The sequence below is a fragment of the Erithacus rubecula genome (assembly GCF_903797595.1).
Source record: "Erithacus rubecula genome assembly, chromosome: 21".
Lineage (NCBI taxonomy): Eukaryota > Metazoa > Chordata > Aves > Passeriformes > Muscicapidae > Erithacus > Erithacus rubecula.
Window position 1 is genome coordinate 5,070,207 of NC_136673.1, and position 18,167 is coordinate 5,088,373.

At 46.4% G+C, this 18,167-nt stretch overlaps 3 protein-coding genes across 4 annotated transcripts; 2 read left to right on the forward strand and 1 right to left on the reverse strand.

Moving 5' to 3' along the window:
• On the forward strand, nucleotides 1-4,555 carry LOC306810917 (splicing factor C9orf78). The gene is made up of 9 exons (XM_079324013.1): nucleotides 1-556; nucleotides 1,248-1,307; nucleotides 1,564-1,615; nucleotides 1,798-1,868; nucleotides 2,099-2,176; nucleotides 2,594-2,791; nucleotides 3,231-3,367; nucleotides 3,568-3,666; nucleotides 4,023-4,555. Exons 1-9 carry the CDS (start codon nucleotides 474-476, stop codon nucleotides 4,112-4,114), a joined length of 870 nt encoding a protein of 289 aa, XP_079180139.1. The 5' UTR covers nucleotides 1-473; the 3' UTR covers nucleotides 4,115-4,555.
• A 650-nt stretch (nucleotides 4,556-5,205) lies between these two features.
• LOC306810923 (torsin-1A-like) lies at nucleotides 5,206-9,936 on the forward strand. The gene is made up of 5 exons (XM_079324025.1): nucleotides 5,206-5,502; nucleotides 5,657-5,922; nucleotides 7,461-7,636; nucleotides 7,746-7,873; nucleotides 8,568-9,936. The coding sequence occupies exons 1-5, from the start codon at nucleotides 5,292-5,294 to the stop codon at nucleotides 8,816-8,818; spliced, it is 1,032 nt and encodes a 343-aa protein (XP_079180151.1). The 5' UTR covers nucleotides 5,206-5,291; the 3' UTR covers nucleotides 8,819-9,936.
• A 1,576-nt stretch (nucleotides 9,937-11,512) lies between these two features.
• On the reverse strand, nucleotides 11,513-17,938 carry LOC306810912 (torsin-1B-like). 2 transcript variants are annotated; one of them, XM_079324006.1, is made up of 5 exons: nucleotides 17,198-17,938; nucleotides 15,818-16,083; nucleotides 14,721-14,896; nucleotides 13,717-13,844; nucleotides 11,513-13,558 (listed from the first exon to the last, which is right to left on the reverse strand). In XM_079324006.1, exons 1-5 carry the CDS (start codon nucleotides 17,382-17,384, stop codon nucleotides 13,281-13,283), a joined length of 1,035 nt encoding a protein of 344 aa, XP_079180132.1. In that variant the 5' UTR covers nucleotides 17,385-17,938; the 3' UTR covers nucleotides 11,513-13,280. The 2 variants fall into 2 exon arrangements, with proteins under 2 accessions (XP_079180132.1, XP_079180133.1); XM_079324007.1 differs by lacking the exon at nucleotides 17,198-17,938 and adding an exon at nucleotides 16,183-16,400.
• Between the last annotated feature and the right edge of the window lie 229 nt (nucleotides 17,939-18,167).

The window sequence follows — 18,167 nt, forward strand, 5'->3', positions numbered from 1 at the left end:
CCGAGCGGAGGAGGCGGTGGCGGCGCTGACCCCGCGGGGTCCCGGGCCCGAGGGCTCCCCGAGCACTCGGAGCTCAGCCCCCACAGCGGGTGCTGGAAGGGGAACGTTGGGCCGGGCACCCAGCAGTGCGGCTCGGGGAGCAGCCGGGTGAAGGAGCCACGTCCCGCTGCAAGGGCTGGGCTGTAATCCCGGCTGTGCGACCGACGCTCCCTCCCCACGGCGCCTTCTCTCCACGGCGTCCCTGACAGGCACCGGCACTGCCGGGATTGCGAGAGATGGAACGACCCTCGTAACTTACACGGGGTCTCAGCAATCCCAGGGAGGGGGCGGGCGGGGAGCGCTCCCGCCCCGCTCCCGGCAGCTGCGGGCAGAGGGGCGGGATCGCGCGGCTTCGTCGCGGGGCTGTGGCGTCATCGCCGCGCGCCGCAGCGGCGGGAGCGGAGCGGCGGAGCGGCGGAGCGGCGGTCGGAGCCATGCCGGGCCACAAGTCCTTCCGCCGGCGCAGGGAGGACGAGGAGGAGGACGAGGAGGACGAGCAGCTCGCCGAGGAGGTCAGGTGGGTGGGGTGCGGCGGGGAGCCCGGCCGGGCCTCGCTGGAAACCCAGCGGCGGTGTGGAGGGACGGGACCGCGGCCGTGCCTTGGTCCAGCAGTGCGGACCGGCGGGGCGACAGCGTGTCTGTCACATCGCCACGGTCTGTGCTGGGAGCGGTGGCGTCACGTCACATTGCCGTGTGGAGACACCGTGTTATGGCGTGACGTCACAGCGGTACATCACCCCAGAAATTACGGATTCCGCCCAATTTAGAGAGAAAAAAACTTGAGATTTCAGTGCACCATCAACTTTCTTTAGCGTCATGCGTGCCTGGATGTATTTTGGCTCGTCCTTTCCAAATTGGCTTCTTCTTCAAGCCTTTCAGTGTTTGGTGCTGCCTTCCTCAGCTGAGGGAAGGCATCAGAAAGGAACAAATCTTTTTCAGTTTTTTTGTTCTGCTTTTAGGTTTTTTTCTGATTGCTGTTTTTAAGTGTTCTGTTTTTATTATTTTTTTTTTCTGATTGCTTGAATGCATGGAATTGCTTAAATAAATAGAAAATACCTATCGAACTTGAAACCTGAAAAGTGGATGCTGATATGCAGAGGTTTAGGGCAGAGATGAATAGAAAATTCTGTGTTAACTGCAGAAAATAAAATGAATTATTTAAAACCAAAGCATTGAGTACTAAGCCTAATGCATTTTTTTTTCTTTAGGTTAAAACTTGAGGAAGCCAAAGAAGTTCAGAGCCTCAGAAAGCGGCCCAATGGGGTGAGGTAAGGGATGTGGCACTGGGGAGGGGAAATTGTGTTTTGGGGTGTGATGTTACAGTCAATTTCTCTCCTGCCATCTGCCTCCTTCCAGTACAAACTGTTGTCAGACACTACCAAAATTGTGTTGCTGATAGAGAAGTTTCTATGTTAAATCCTGAGGATGGAAAAGACAGGGAGACTTAGAGAAGGACAAAGCAGTGCAGTAGTGTTGGTACTGTGTAACCTTTTGCTAAATTTTATCTTTTATCTGCCTGACCAGTGCTGTAGCTCTGCTGGTGGGAGAGAAGTTGCAAGAAGAAGCCACACTTGTGGTAAGTGCTGGACAATTCCATCACCTTGGGGCTCAGATGTGATGGTGTGAGGACACTGCCTGGGGCAGGACTGATGTCACAGCTCAATTCCCAAATATTTCCTGTGGTTTTATCCAGATTTTGAAAGCTAGCATTAAACTTGAGGGAAGCTTCAGGGGTTTTTGTTATTTCTTGTTTTGCAGGATGACCCATTTAAGATAAAATCTGGAGGAATGGTGGACATGAAGAAGCTGAAAGAAAGAGGCAAGGACAGGTAAGTGCATGTGAGCTCTGAAAATCTCTCCCTGGACTATTTAATGGCAACTGGTAATTAATTAGCCAGAGTTTGTGTCACTTTGAGGAGTTTCATTTAATGCAGTCTGGCCAGTTACTTTAACTTGTTAAATTACTTTTAAAACCCCACCATACATTCCTCTCCCAAAAAACCCAAACAGCCAACAAAAAAACCCACCAAAACCTGTAAATACTGTGGTTTCCACTTAGGATTAATGAAGAGGAAGATCTGAACTTGGGAACTTCCTTCTCAGCAGAAACCAACAGGCGGGATGAAGATGCTGACATGTGAGTCGTGCTGTGTTGTGTCTCCAGAGCTGAATCAGGCTGGGTGGCCCTTCACCATTTATTATTTTATGTTGTGAATTCTGAGTAGTCCCAGGACATCTTCCCAGTTCTCACTGAAAGTTTCCCTTGCTCTTTCCCTTCCTGCCTGCTGGAATAGAGAAGCCTTTTTCATGGATAAAGCTAGGGGGTGCCAACCAGCCAGCTTGGCATTAAATCCCAGTGAGAGCCTTCCCTGCTGGCTGTTGGAGGATCTGATTGTTTCTTGGACAATTAATTCTTGCTACTAGTATTAGCTAGTGCTTTTGGAGAGATGATTCTTTCCTCTTTCCCATCTGTCATGCAGCTGTGCTCCAGCAGTGCTGCAGCATAATACAGGAACAGAATTAAATGCCCTGTACCTTGTGTGCTGCTGTTTAGGATGAAATACATTGAGACTGAGCTGAAGAAGAGAAAGGGAATTGTGGAGAACGAGGAGCAGAAGGTGAAGCTTAAGAATGCTGAGGACTCCCTGTACGAGCTGCCAGAGAACATCCGTGTCTCCTCTGCCAAGAAGACTGAGGAGATGTTGTCCAACCAGATGCTGAGTGGCATTCCTGAAGTGGACCTGGGAATCGAGTATGTGTTCACAGCTCTGTGGGTGCTGGCAGGATTGTCAGGATGAGAGCTGTTGGCTGGCAGAGCAGTGCAAACCCAGCTCCAGTTTGGGATGGGGTTGAGCCTTGTTCTGGATTGGTGTGGTAATTAGCACAGCACAACCTACACAGCCCCAGGGCTAGGTGCAGCTCCATCCTGTGACTTCTGGGAAAAGGCACTTGTGTGACCTGACCCAGCAGCTTTCTGCAGGACCCCTTTGTGTCCTGCACTGAAGTCATTCAGGATAGGAGCTTCTGTTTTGCCTTTAAAACAAGGCATCTGTTTCTATAGCACTGCCTGCTCTCTCAAAAACTGCATCAGATACCCCAGCAGTGCTATTACTGTCCTCCAAATCCATGCCCTTAGCACTTCTGTGCCTGCTACCCTTTCTATGATTGAGGTTTGGTTTTTTTCCTTCTAGTGCAAAAATAAAAAACATCATCTCAACTGAAGAGGCCAAGGCCAAGCTGCTGGCAGAACAGCAGAACAAGAAGAAAGACAGTGAAACTTCCTTTGTTCCCACCAACATGGCTGTTAATTATGTCCAGCACAACAGATGTAAGTCTTGAATGTCTCTCCTAACCCAGTTGCTCTGCCCCATCGTGCCTAATTAGCCAGAGAAACCAATTCAAAAAAGGGTGGTTCTGATGAGTTCTATTGTTTCTGATAAAGATCACTTATAACAAATGGCATAGAAATGTATCCATCTGGATAAGAGTGCTCCAGGTAACATTCCTTATGTCATGTTTTCCTTGCAGTTTATCACGAGGAGCTGAATGCACCAGTGAGAAGGAACAAGGAGGAGCCAAAGCCCCGTCCACTGCGAGTGGGGGACACGGAGAGACCAGAACCTGAGCGTGAGTTCCAAACCTGAATGCTTGTAAAGAGACACTGGAACTCCTCAGGGCTCTGGTACAGAGGAACAGTCTGGCTGTGCTTGCCTCCTCTGAGAGCTCTGAGGTGGTGGGAGTGGAGCAATCCAAGTTCAGAGGCTGTTGCACCACTAGATCACAGCTGAAACTCTGGGTGGAGGATGTCTGTGGAGATGCTCAGGGGTGGAGTGGTGATCTGACAAGGGCTTGGTGGAATAGCAAAGGGTGCAAAGAATAACCTCACATAATGAGGAGCTGTCTGAGGGAAGTGTCAGAGTTCAGGAAATATCTCCTGAAATGAAAGAATAGGGATATAAAATTTCCTTCTTTTTCTTTTGAAGGGTCTCCTCCAAATCGCAAACGTCCCCTCAATGAAAAGGCCACAGATGATTATCACTATGAGAAGTTCAAGAAGATGAACAGGCGATACTGATGGATGTGGACTGAAACCTTTGGAGTTGTATAAAGGATTTTGTGTCAGTGGCCTGCAGTGGATATTGGGAAGAGAAACTGATGTTACCTACGAAGCTTTTCCTGTGATCTTGTAGTGAATCAGTTTGCAGGTGATTGTGAACTTTTTGGTTGGTGTAACTTTGTATATAAATCTGTTCTTATAAATTAAGTTTTATAATGGAAAATGCGCTTTCATGGTTGGCATTTTTTAATGAGAAAACAAATTGGCTTTTATAGATTTTTCTTTTCTCCATCTTAATACTAAAAGAGATCCTTTAAAAGCAGCAATGCTGTTTTCTTTGTAAATTTAAAGCTCTTGGGAGCATGTCTTCTTGTCCATATATATTTCCCAGAAGTGCAGTGTGGGTACTTGTAGTGAAGATTTGTAATTTGAAAACAGTAAAAGTGTTTTTTAAGTTAACATAGCATTTTTTCTTCTGAAATTCACGCTGGTGGGTTTTTCCTGGTTTATGGGTTTTGGTGGTGCTGATGGCCAGGTTTTCGCATTGCTCAGAAGTGACAGCCCAAGGGTGGGGAGAGACAACCTCAAATTTCACTTTTTCTCAGCAAAGAGGAAGAATTTCCATGCCAGGCCAGGGGTGAGTTTGCCCCTGAGCTTGTGCCCTGTGCAGGTCAGCAGAGGATCCCTTGAACGGGTGGTGTTAAACTGAGACAGGGAGATTTAGATTACGTATTATAAACAAAATTTTTCACTGTTCAGGTGGTCGGGCTTTAGAATAGGCTACCCAGGGAGGTGGTGGGTACCATTCCTGGAGGTGTTAGAGGTTGTGTCAGGATGTGGCACTGGATGGTGTGGCTTTTGTGGTTATGAGGTTACAGTGGCAGTGCTGGATGAACAGTTGGACATGATGACGTTAAAGGTCTTTTCTAACCATGGTGATTCTTTGATTCCTCCATTCTAACACATGGTGATAGGGCCCCAGAATATTCAATAACTCCGCTCCCGACAGCGGCGGGTGACAGCGCCAACATGGCGGCGGCGGCTCAGCCCCTCAGCGCCGGCCCCGCCCGTTCCCGCCCAAACATGGCGGCCGCCCCTCAGCGCTGGCCCCGCCTCTCCCAGCGCCCGCCATGGCGGCGGCGGAAGCGGCGCCGAGGGGCGGAAGCGGCGGCCGGGCGGCCGGGCCGGGCGGGCGATGAGGCTGCGGCGGGGCGCGCTGCGGGCGGCCCTGGCGTTGGTGCTGCTGCCGCTCCTCACGCCGGCGGCCGCCGTGGAGCCCATCAGCCTGGGACTCGCCATCGCGGGCGCCGCTGCCTCGGCCCTCACGGGCATCATCTCCTACCCGCGGCTCTACTGCTACTTCAGGGAGTGCTGCCTGCACCGGCACGAGCAGCGCGCGGCCGCCGGTGCGGGCGGGATGGGCTGAGGGGAGGCGGCGGGAGCGGGCCGGGCCGCGGGGCCTTGCCGGGAGCCGCCGCTCCTGGCCGGCCCTTTGGCCCTGCCCGGTGGCGCCGCGCCCGGCCCGCTCCCCGCCGCTCACACTCTGCTCTCTCCGTGCAGCTCTGCGGGAGAATCTGGACAAGAAGCTGTTCGGACAGCACTTGGTGAGCAAGGTGGTTGTAAAAGCCGTGAGGGGCTTCTTGAACAATACCAACGCCAAAAAGCCTCTCGCGCTTTCCTTGCACGGCTGGACTGGAACGGGCAAAAACTTTGTCAGTAAGATCGTCGCCGAAAGCATTTATAAAAGAGGGCTGCAGAGTAAATATGTCCATCAGTTCGTGGCAACTTTACACTTTCCTCACGCTCACAGCATCAATCTCTACAAGGTAAGAACGAGCTGTGCTGCAATGAGTTATAAATGTCATGGCATGATCAACACATCAGACATAGGTGCTATTTAATTCAGTAACACGTATGCTGTCTTCTGTACAGAACTGTGTAGATCCTGACATCCATTGGGATTGGTTTTCCTGTGAATGTCAAGTTTTTTTCCATGTGTTTTCAGCTTGTCTTTAGGGAAGAGTGATATGGTTTTATTCTCATTCTGCACTTTGCTTAGAGATAGGATTGACTTAAGGATAAACGTGATTCCTGGTTAGGTGGTGTGTTGGTGGGAACTGCAAAAAACCAAATCGTTCATGAATCTGGGAAACAACCCAGTGACCCCCAGGTTTGTCTGGCACCATGGCAATCTCACACTGGCTCTCATCATTGCCTATTCTACTGCACACTGAGCAGCTTATTTAGTTTTTTATGGATCCATTTGCAAGATGTAAAACAAAATTGCAAAATACTTTGCTGTCAGAAAGGTATGGGTAACTGTGTTTGGAATTGTGTCAGTTCTGTAAGCAGGGAGATAGCATGGAGCAGTAGCTCACAGGTGTTTCATGGTTTTTTTATTCTAACTTTGTTCCCTGCACAAACTTTGTTTGTTCCCTGGTCTACAAACCTGATTTCTAAATGAAGGAAATAGACATTTCCTCTTTTACAACTTATTTTCTCCCTTCTTTTAACTGCTATTTTGAAATAAAATGATGCTTTTCTGCATTTGTTTTGAGGTGAGTGCACTTGGGAAGTTTGCTGCCCAGGGCAGTAGCAGGAAGTATTGCTGCTTGTCCCCAGTACACCTGCAGTTCAAGGACTGAGTAGAATAAATACTGAAGTGATGAATCACTGAAAACAGTCAGAACAGTTATTTCTCACTCATCTACCAGCACATCAACCCTTTTTTCCCCCCAGTTAATGTATTATTGATCTTGAATGTGATACTCAACATGAAAATGCAATGCTTAAGTGAGAGACTTTCAGTGCAATAAAGCCTTAGCATTTCTGGACAACTGTTTTAAGAGGGACTTGTAATTGTCTTCATTTAACTTCTGATTGATTAAAACACAGAGAGTTAAATTTTGTTTCTGCTTCTGCCAATGACTACAGGTGTAATTTCTCACTGCTGCTGCCAGGTAGCAAATTCAATATTGCTTATTTTAAGGTTGTTTAGACCAAAGTGCTGCCAGAAATCCTCATCTGGCTTGTCAGAGCTTGGCTTTGTGTGGCTGTTCCTTGGTGGGACCCATTTTTTGATTTACTGTGCACTTTCATTTTTGCTTTTTATAGAAATATCTAGGAGTATTTCTGCTTCTCCCATCCTATCTCTTGGTGTCTTAAAATTTTTCAGAACCAGCATGAAATTTTGTTGAGGTTTCATTTACAACTTGTAACTATGTTTTAGTCAAGAAGGCAAAGCTATTAAAATGACACCACTGAAACAACTCATTCAGAACAATGTTCCATAAACAAAAAGTGCTATTTTTTTTCTATCTTTTCAACACAAACTTTCAGCATCTTTCATTTTTGTGACACTCAGGACCAGTTGCAGTCGTGGATTCGGGGAAATGTGAGTGTCTGTCCCCGGTCCCTCTTTATATTTGATGAGATGGATAAAATGCATGCAGGGCTCATTGACTCAATCAAACCCTTCCTGGACTACTATGAGCTGCTGGATGGGGTGTCCTACAGACAAGCCATCTTCATCTTCCTCAGGTAAAGTGGCTTCTCAAGGTTGCTGTTCTGTACATTCCATGCTTTTTATTTCATAACTTCAATTTTTAAAACTACCTCCAGCTACAATTTCTGGTTTCTCTTTACTTAGCAATGCAGGTGCTGAAAAGATAACAGAAGTAGCACTAGATTTCTGGAGAAATGGGAGGACAAGGGAAGATATCCAGCTCACAGATATCCAAAATGCACTCTCTGTGTCTGTCTTCAACAACAAAAATAGTGAGTAAAGCTGGGATTGCTTTTGAGGTGGTAAAAGTTATACAAAATGGATGGGCTGCATTTAGCTGCATTTTTACATTATATGGTTTATTCTTGATGTGGCCTCCTTATTTGGCTTGTGAGTAGCAAAAATGCAGTTTTGGCTCCCAGGATGGGTGAAGATTAAGGAGCTCAATGTGCACCTTTCCCACCATTCTGTTTGCTGCCTGTTGGACTGCACGTTTTGGGGGAAGTGCTTCATAGGTTTCCTCACACAAGACTTCTGGTGAAAAGGAGTTTTAACATAATTATGCTCTACATTTAGCATTGGAAGCAAAGTCATTGTATTTCTTTAGATACAAGTTTAGATACAAGCTCCAAAAAAAAAACAAAACAATAAGAAAACTGGTCTGGAAGAGCTGATAGGAGAGAGAAAATGTCCCTCTGTAGCTGAGAGAGGGAAAGGTATGAGACCAGCACCTGGAGAGCAGGGCTCAAGCACAGTCAAAATTCATTCAGCCTAAAGCACCACATTTATGTGTTTATCCAAAATTTTATGCACAAAGTAACATGAGAAGGGGCTTGTATTCATTTGTGCATTATAGTTACCCTAAAATCCCAGGTGAATTCTTAACTGTGATCTGCCCCTTGCTCCCATTCAACTCCTGGTAGTGTTTAACTAGAGAAATACTGACAAACCTCTTTCCCTTCACAGGTGGATTTTGGCACAGCACCTTGATTGACAGAAACCTCATTGACTACTTTATTCCTTTCCTGCCCCTGGAATACAGACATGTGAAAATGTGTGTCAGGGTTGAGATTGAGGCACGTGGCTACACTGTGGATGAAGACATTGTGAGCAGGATAGCTGATGAGATGACCTACTTCCCCAGAGAGGAGAGAATCTATTCAGATAAAGGATGTAAAACTGTGGATGCAAAGCTGGATTATTATTATGACTTCTAATGCTTTGTTGCTACAACCTGCAAAGAAGCAAATTTAACTTAATTACAAAGTGGGGGACCTGAGACATTTCATTTTTAAGTACTTTTTAAAGAAAGGAACACTATTTTTTAACTGGTGTGTAAATAAGCAGCAGTGCCTCTGCATTTTTGTCACCAGTCACAGCTTCAGAGTGCTTCAGCCTTGTGCTGTGAAGGTAAGAAGGAACTGCTTTGGGAATTCCTGGATCTGGCAGGGTTCAAGACTCCTTGAATCATGTGTTGATCATCAGAACCCTCTGGCAGACTCTTGACAGGTATAGAAGGACTGAGACTATGACCTGATTTTAATCCAATTTTGCTCTGATGTCGATGATCTCTAGACAATATTGAGAATTTTAATCAAAGTTCCTGTGTTTCTGAAAGCCTTCATTGGTCCTGTGTGGGAATATTCATTAAAAATAGAATATGTGTCTTTTTTGCCTTCAACAGCTTGGGCCCAGTAAAGATAAGGGGGGATTCTGGAATTTAAAGATTTGGGCTCTTCTATCCAACATCACACAGTGCCATTGTTTTTTTCAACACCAAGGTATAATTTAATCTCCTATGTGTCAAACCAAGAATCTAAACCTCTTTGTTTTGATTAGTGTTCAGAGAGCAGACTTACTATTACAAGGAAGAGAGTTAAAATCCTTAAATGCCACACTGGTTAGTTTCTGTTCTAGATTAGTCTTTATGTATAAAGTTGCCCAGAGCAGGCTCTCCCAGGAGAGAACTGTGCTCTGGGAGTGCTGAGTCAGCTTGATGGAAAGGCTGCAACGTCATGGGAAATGTGTACAGGTTAAATTTTACACCATGGACATTGAAAAGAGGTTTCTCTTCTTCACTTACACGTTGAGTTCAGGGGTCAGCTTGCAGGGGTTTCCCTTTTTCATCTTCTCACCATATTGTGTGCCTTTGAGGCAGGGATGGAGGCAGATTTTTAAAAAGGCAGATTTGAAAAAAAGCCCATAAAATGTGTCCATTGAAGTTACTGTGAAAGGTGTCAGACTTGTTTCTGAATGTGAGCACTGCAGAGACTTTTTTCATTCCAGTTACTGTTCAAAATAAACTTTGCTCATCAGAAATTTCTTTCTTACCTACCTTCTGGTGTTCTTTACATTCAGTGATTTTTCTATTAATTTTGCACAAATTTACTCCATGTTGAGGAAGAGTACATTGCATTCCTGGCTGTTCAAGCTGTTCTTGAGTACAGGTTTGTCCCTTCTGCAGTTCAAAGGGCAGAGATAGGAGATGTGACTCTTGCTGTCTGGTGAAACAAAGCAAGCTTGGAGTGGGAACTGCACTTCTGGGCTGTTTGTACTAATTACTGTTTTTACTAATTACAGCTGTATGGTTTTTGTAGAGGCAGATGTGTGCTCAGTAAGGATGAACTTTTCTTGCAGAGACCAGTTAAACCCCTGCTGCTCATCCCCTCCTCCCACTGTGGTACCATTGCCTGAACACTGCAGGCTCTGTTTGAAGCCACCCACATTTTCAGTGGCAGCATCTTGGAGTTTTTTCATAAACAGGGAGAAAAAAGGGCCAGTGAGACTCCAAGTGTCCACTGGTTCTGAAGGTGTGTGATATGCAAATTATCAAGCCTACTATTTGTCAGCAAATTAGTGCTTTGAATGGAGGTATTTATGTGTTTCTTTGACTTCCTGATTATAGCAAATAACTGGATAATGGGAAAAAGCAGATTTTATGATAATAAACTTGTACTACAGTCTGGTACCAAGAGAATCAGTACAACCAAGCTGTCTTGTGGCTCTTCCAGAACTATCTTAGTTCTGCTTTGTGTGCCAGTACAGCATCAGGACAAGCATTTGATATATATTGGTAGCCAATATTTCATTGTATCACAGCCCTGAATGACCCAGGGTAGATGGAAGCTTCCTCTGGAGAGCAGGAATGATGTGGAAAGGGGGGACACTGCCTCTGTTTAATCTCCCTTCTGTTCTGCACACCTGGCCAGGTGCAGCTCCATCTGGGTAAAAGAGCTGTGCCTGAAATCACTCCCAGGTTTGATCCTTCTGATCCTTCCTCTGCTGTATGGTTTCAGAGCTAAGGTCCTCACTTCCTTGCTATGACTGGGTAACTTTGGCTATTATTCTATTTAATGGCCCATTTAATACTGGATGAGACAACTTAAAGGAAAATGTCATGGGGGAAAGATCTGTTACCCAGAGAAACAGTCCTTTGGCTAGGTGAGAGGAACTGAGAGTCCCAAGAGTGAATTCTGTTCTTACCAGAGCCCAGGACAATCAGCTGCTGCTTTAGTTCAGTTTTCTGCAGCAGGCAGTGTTCTGAGATCTCACACTGTGCTCATAAAAGCAGAGGCCATGGTTTAAATTCAGTGAAATAGGAAGTGCTGCTGTCCTGCCAGCCAGAGGCAGCCTGGCCCCAGTGCCCAGGGAGGGAGCAGCAGCTGAGCTGTGCCATGAGTGTGAAGTCCAAGTGAACAGCAGAGGTTGTGCTTCCCAGGCAGCTCCCTGACAGCTCCTGGTGCATCCTTAGAGCTCAGCAGTGGTTCAGAACTGACCCTGCAGTGAGGTGTGAGCTGCTGCCAACAGCTGCCCCACACTTACAAAGGAATTGTACCAGAAACGTTCAGTGCAGCTGGGTGCAAACTGCACAAATTAGTATTTCCTATATATGAAAATGATTAGCCAAGAGAGAAGAAGTAACTTAGGATTTATTCCAACTGCAGTATGGTAGTATTTAGTGTTTTGAAACAGCACGAATATTTTCTTTTTGGAGTAAGTGAAACTGGATGCAGCATATATAACTACAAACAAATCAGTTAGTAGGTAACACATCACACTGAAAAGTGACAGTCCAATGTCCCAAGGTTAACAGCTTGCTAGTGTTTGGCTCTGGAGGTTGCATCAGTGTCAACAGTTTGCCAACGTTTGACAAACTGCAGTGAGGCTGTAAAAGGCAATCAACACTTTTAATTTAGAGCTTAACATCAGTGCTAAACTCTGTTGTAATTTGAATTAGCATAATTGTAATGAGACCTATCATTTAGCATCACCTCTTAAAGGAAGTTTAAGAACAAGTGAGGGAACAGATGATGCAGCACAAAAACAGCCCCATCCCTTGCATCAATTTAAAACCACTGTACAATCAACAAAGTGAAAGGCACTTCTGTCTTGCATTACAACATTCGATACACAATGATGGGAGACTAAGAGTTAAAGCTTGCAACAGTGTTTAAAACCCAGTCTCCCTACTGGGTGAAGGTTAAATTGATCTTTCCCAGCTTCTTAACTCATAGCTCAACCTTTCACACATGCATTCTTTAATGTTAAAAGCTACTATGTAACATACCTAACTAGTGAGGTATAGGATTGTTGCTTACAATTCAGCATAAAAATATACTATTAAAAATAATTTCTTCCATTCAAGTGTCTTTCAGCAAGGTGAGAGTAGCATTATCCACACCTTGACTATTAGGAGCAGTGGGGAGAGAGTACTAAAGACCTTACAGACTTCAGGCCCAGAAGCCCACACACAGATTAACCTGACAAACTGCAACAGTCAAATTCTCATGAGATTCTTCTGCTTAAGTACAGAAGGCTGGCTTAGTATTTCTTAACAGATCTCTCAGATGGGTCCTTCAGTTTAGGAGGACCTGGAGTCACAAATTTACCTAGCCCCTTTAAAGAGCATTTAACAATTTCTCCCCAAAGAACATGGGGCAGCTCTTCTTCTTCCCCTGCTCACTCTCTATTATTTAGTAACAGATTTCTAAGAGCTCATAATGACTTCCCATATTACTGTACTAGGAGATGTAGGATGCTGCCCAGCTAAAGCACAGGAAGATGTCTACCATATCATCTTCTTACTGCAGTGCACCAAGGAGTTCACCCTTGCAGACATGATCATAGCTCAGAATACAGCACACATCTCTCCATTTCATTATGAATGTTTACATGCAAGGGAATATGACTATCTGGGAAAATTCCTCTGTTTTCCTTTGTTCCAACTTGGTTTATGTGGAAAGAGGAATTAAATACTTAATAATCCCAGCACTTGGAAGAATACTTTATTCTTCTCTTACAGGAGAGGCTGTATCCAGTGCTGTGTGGCACACTAGAAATTCTCTATAGAGTTTTCTAAAGAAAACTAAAGGGGGCAAACACTGGGATACCAGCCAGTTCAAAGATGAACAGCACTTAAAAGCCAGGCTAGATGACCTGATTAAAAGTGTCCCTGCCCATGGCAGAGGATGGCACTAGATGATCTCCAAGTCCCAATTCTATGTTAAGTTAAAAAAAAAACCAAAAACAAACCAACAAAAACAAACATACAAGCTACAAAGCCCATACAGCTCACTCTGGTATTTTCACCATACTCCCTGCAACAGTAAAAAAAGTGTAAGTGCAAATACACAGATTTCCAAAGCACTCTCAAAGTGCTTTGGAGACTCAAAGTAGAAATCAACCCCTGGCTTTCATCTCTCTCATCACAAGGTCTTCATGAATATCCAACTTGGCCTGTACAGTCTTGCAGCCTTTATCAGAGTAGATCTTCTGCTCCTTGGGGAAGTAAGTCATCTCATCAGCCACTGCCTGAACAATCTCCTCATCCACAGCATAGCCACGGGCTGTCATTTCAGCCCTGACACACATCTTCACATGCCTTTGCTCCAGGGGCAGGAAGGGGACAAAGTAGTCAATAAGGTTCCTGTCAATGATGCTGCTGTGCCACAGCCCACCTGGATAAATTGGGGAAAAAAAAAAAAAAATGTAAGGAGGAGTTTCTCTAAACTTGATCCTGCATATGACAGGATCCACATGCCAGGCTGAATTCATACAGCAGTTTGTCTCAGCCACTGAGGAATGAATGTCCCATTTTTGGGGTAAAGTGACTTACTATTCTTGTTGTTGAAGACTCCTACAGAGAGCAAGGGCTCCAGATCCTTCAGCTGAATATCTTCCCTGCGCTTTCCACTTGTCCAGAAGTCAAGAGCTGCTTTGTTAATTAAATCACCACCTGCATTGCTGATCATAAAAGAAAAATGGACAGTAGTGAAATACAGACACAAATGAGCCAGAATTTCTTCTGCAGCCAGTTACACATATTGCTAATCTCCCTGATATCAAACAAATCATCAAAAAGAATCCTATAAGACAACATTTAGGGAAATTCTCCAGTTCTTTAATTAGCCATCAGGGTGTGTTGGGTTGCCCCCAGCCACCAACCAAGCACCTACACAGCTACTTGTTTACTCCCTCCTGTGTCAGTGGGATGGAAGGAGAAAATAGGAAGAACAAAAGTCTGAAGACTTGTGGGTCAAGATAAAGATAGTTTAATAGGAGGAGAAAGAGCAAGAGGAAAAAACCCAAGGAGGACTAAAGAAATCACACAGCACCCCCACAGTCAGAACCAATGCCCAGGAAAATACTGAAGAACCATCACCTTAAAGCTAAAATCCCACATTTTTGTCCACCCCTGTTTTTATTGCTGAGCAGGCCATGCCACAGTATTAAATGTCCTCCTGGGCAGTTCAGGTCAGCTGTCCCAGCTGTGTCCCTCCCATCCTCCTGCTCATCCCAGCCTACTGTGGGAAAAGCCTTGAAGCTTTGCAAACATCATCCAGAAACTGGCAAAACATTGGTGTGTTATCAACACTCCCAGCCACAAATCCAAAGCAGCACCAAACTAGCTGCTCTGAAAATAGTCAGCTCCATGCACAGCATCAGACCTGCTCCACTACAGGCACAAGCTCAGAGTGCTCCCCACTGTCTTTGCACAGAGAATCTTCCCACCAGAGCATATTTTTTTCACTGTTATTTGAATGAGGTTCCCAAGAAGCATCATTATCATCATAAATAAATAATCAGTATCTCAAAATGACAGAAACTGGTGGCACAGACCTGAGGAAGATGAAGATGGCTTTCCTGTAGGACACCCCATCAACCTCCTCATAATAGTCTAAGAAGGGCTTGATAGCATCAATGACACCTGGATGCATTTTGTCCATCTCATCAAAAATGAAGACAGAGGAGGGACAGGCACTGACATTGCCTCGAATCCAGTTCTGCAGCTGTTCCTGGAAGAAGAGGTTGAAAGCCACTGAAAAACAAGGTCTTTTCTGGATGTACTGTAAGATTCTTGTATGTGACAGATTCTGGGGACACACTGTCAAATATCAGTATCCCACACTCACCGGCTGGTGAATGAAAGAGGAAAACAAACAAGAAAATGGAATCATCCAACACGTGCAGAACAATGTCCAGCCAGAGCTAGAGCAACCTTAGAAACCAATGCCCCCCCATTTTTTCCTTCTTCAACCCCTGTTTCTATAGCTGAGCATGACAGCATGTGGTGTGGAATATCCTTTTGGCCAACGGGGGTCAGATGTCCAGGCTGTGCCCCCTCCCCATCTCCTGCCCACCCCAGCCTGTTTAATCTGAGTGGGAAAAACCAGCAAGCTTTGAAGCTCTGCAAGCACTATTCTAACAGCTAAAACAGCACTGTGTTCTCAACATCATCAACACTGTTTCAGCCATAAACACAAAATACGGCCCCGCAGGGGCTGTGGAGAAGGTTCCTTCCATCCCGGACTGCCAGGATAATGCAGCTGGAATGACGAACTCTCCTTGCAGCGAGCAGGGGAATCAGCAGATGGCATCAATGAGAGGGCAGCTCTCGGAAATGGAAACTATTTTTGGTGCCTTTTACTTTACGCATGAACTTCCTCTTAGTCTCTCCTAAGCATCATCTTTGGAATACCCAGCTGCACTCCTCCAGCTGTCAGGAAAATGAATCAGAATACTCTGAGTTGAAAGGCACCCACAAGGATCATCGAGTCCAACTTTTAAATGAATGGCCCATGGAGCGATCGAACTCACAAGCCTTAGCATTATCAGCATCATCAACCGCGCTCATCCCAGTGGGAACCTGCGGGAGATGTGCAGGACACCCCAGCAGGGGATTTAGGGACCGAATGGAGGTAACCGGGCCTCCTCACCTTGTAGAGCTTGACCTGGTCGTGGTGGGGGAAGTGCAGGGTGGCCAGGAAGAGATGGACGAACTTGCTGCGCAGGCCGGCGGGGTGGACCTGCTCCGCCAGGATCTGGCTGAGGAAGTTCTTGCCGGTGCCGGCCCAGCCGTGCAGCGACAGCATCAGCGGCTTCTTGGGGCTGGGGTTGTTGCTGAAGCCCAGCACCGCCTTCAGCACCACGTCCTTGGCCAGGTGCTGCCCGAAGAGCCGATCGTCCAGCTGCGCCTTCAGCGCTGCGGGGAGAGGGACAGCTCAGCACCGCCGCTCACCGCGCCCGCCCCGTGACCGGCCGAGCTCGGGGGCAGCCCGGCCGCCCCCCGCCCCCGCCGTACCGCTGGCGTTGAGGCGCTGCCCGGCGCGGGGGCAGCACTCCACGTAGCTGCAGTAGAACCTGGGGTGGGACAGGTACCCGGTGAGCGCCGAGGCCACGCCGAGAGCCAGCCCCACGCTGAGCGGCTCCAGCGCCGCCAGCCCCGGCAGCAGCACCCACAGCAGCGGCACCGACCGCGCCATGGCGGCCCCGAGCGCGCGCCAAGCCCCGCGCGCCTGCGCGCCCCCGCGAGCCCCCGCCCCGTGAGGCGCCGCCGCCATCTTTGTGCCGGGCAGAGATCCCAAGGCCGGGATGGAAATGAGCGCCCCGCGTCACCTGCTGCCAAATCCGCCGGGAAATTAAACCCGCCAGCACCGCCTGTTTAGTGTTAGCCAGGAAGGCCTTACTTTATTCTGACCAAATTGCAGCCTCCACGCAGACAGAAAGTTTTTTCACTTATTTATACATTTATAACAAGCAAAGAGATTATTGCTCATCAGTTCCAAATTGCATTTTTATTAGTTAATGTTATACCCTCTATTCTTTATTAATTTCTCGCTTCTTATGCTAACTAGTTTATAATTTTAGTCTTTTTTTCCCCTCTAGTAGGGACTTCATAAAGCAGAAACTGAGTCTGTGCCAGTCTCCGACAAAATGCTTTCTACAAAATGTCCTTGTGGTTTATAATTTCTACATTCCAGGTGTTCAACCTCAACAATACTTATTTCTCTCTCAGGCTTTGATCATTGAGGCATATCAGAGTAAGTTTATAAAAATGTAAAGTTTCGGTAATTTCTGTTCCCTGCCTGTTAATTCGTGACCTTGACACCACCGGGAAAAGCCGCATCCACTGTAGTGGCAGCCCTGCTTTAAATATTTATACACACTGCCAATTTCTGCCAATATAAACCAAGAAATCAGCAAGGAAAGTGCTCCAGAAAAGCAGGGTACACAGTTTGTTGTGGGATTAGGAATATTAGGTTATTAATTCGCTGTTAACACCAGCTTGGCCCCACCTGCCCTCGCCACTGCCTTACCTGTGAAATTCAGAGTTCTGTTCTTCTCGCAGCACTCCTGGAAGCGGCACTTGAGCCAGGAGTTGGAGGAGATCAGGTGCCAAGCCATGACAGCGCTTCCTGCAACGAGAGAAACGCTGAGAGGGTCAAAAGCCGGGGTCAGAGTGGGCACGACAGCAAAGATTACAGCAGCATTCAGGAGCTGCATGGTGGGAGCTGACTGCCAGCCTAACTCAGCAGGAAAAGAAACCAAAACAGAAACTGCAGAAAAACTTCCTGGAGCGTGGAGCCTGGGGCTGGAAGCCAAAGCTCCTGTAAGCTGGAGGTGTTAATGAGTTAACAGATTTATCACTCTGCTCCAGGAGAACTGAAAGTGTTGGGAACAAAGCATCGCTTAGGCAGAGTGGGAGTTTCACTACAACAATCCCTAGGCCTGACAGGAGGAGGACTGGAACCTCTCAGCATCTTAACCAAGGTGCTAATTGGGCTGGTGATTAACGGAGGACACAGGGATGCTTGTTTTGGGCTTAATTGCGAGTGGTTGTGCACACAACATTACACAGCCCGAGGATTGCCGTAGCAGTGCCTGGAGCTCTGCAATTCGCAGCACTGAGAGTATCAGAAAGCTGCTGTATCATAACCAAATCCTCAGAGCAGATTTTTTTTTTTTTTTTTGTCCTGACAACTTCATCATCTCCCCACCACCACAAAAAAAGCGTGCTTGTAAAGGACAGACAGCGTGAAAGGGTTTGTTTTCTCAGCAGACACTTTTTTTTTTTTTCATGGGGAAAAAATTGAAAAATCGTGAAACGCATTTTTCAGTAATTCTCATTTTATTTTAAAAATCTTGTAGTAAAAGCACTGAGCAGCTTTATTTAGCATTCAAAGTACCTGCTCAAGGTTTGATGACTGTCTTGACGAGATGCCCAGGGCTGCCGAGCAGCCGGGAATGCCGCTATTCCCTGCCTGACACAGCCCAGGCTGTCAGCTG

Coding starts and splice junctions, on each gene's coding strand:
- LOC306810917 (XM_079324013.1), top strand. CDS start 474: ATGCCGGGCCACAAGTCCTTCCGCCGGCGCAGGGAGGACGAGGAGGAG. Junction 1,308..1,563: donor AAGCGGCCCAATGGGGTGAG/GTAAGGGATGTG, acceptor CTGCCTGACCAG/TGCTGTAGCTCTGCTGGTGG. Junction 2,177..2,593: donor CGGGATGAAGATGCTGACAT/GTGAGTCGTGCT, acceptor GCTGCTGTTTAG/GATGAAATACATTGAGACTG.
- LOC306810923 (XM_079324025.1), top strand. CDS start 5,292: ATGAGGCTGCGGCGGGGCGCGCTGCGGGCGGCCCTGGCGTTGGTGCTG. Junction 5,923..7,460: donor ACAGCATCAATCTCTACAAG/GTAAGAACGAGC, acceptor TGTGACACTCAG/GACCAGTTGCAGTCGTGGAT. Junction 7,874..8,567: donor TGTCTTCAACAACAAAAATA/GTGAGTAAAGCT, acceptor TTCCCTTCACAG/GTGGATTTTGGCACAGCACC.
- LOC306810912 (XM_079324006.1), bottom strand. CDS start 17,384: ATGCAGCTCCTGAATGCTGCTGTAATCTTTGCTGTCGTGCCCACTCTG. Junction 16,084..17,197: donor CAGAACTCTGAATTTCACAG/GTAAGGCAGTGG, acceptor CTCTCCCCGCAG/CGCTGAAGGCGCAGCTGGAC. Junction 13,559..13,716: donor AGTCTTCAACAACAAGAATA/GTAAGTCACTTT, acceptor CAATTTATCCAG/GTGGGCTGTGGCACAGCAGC.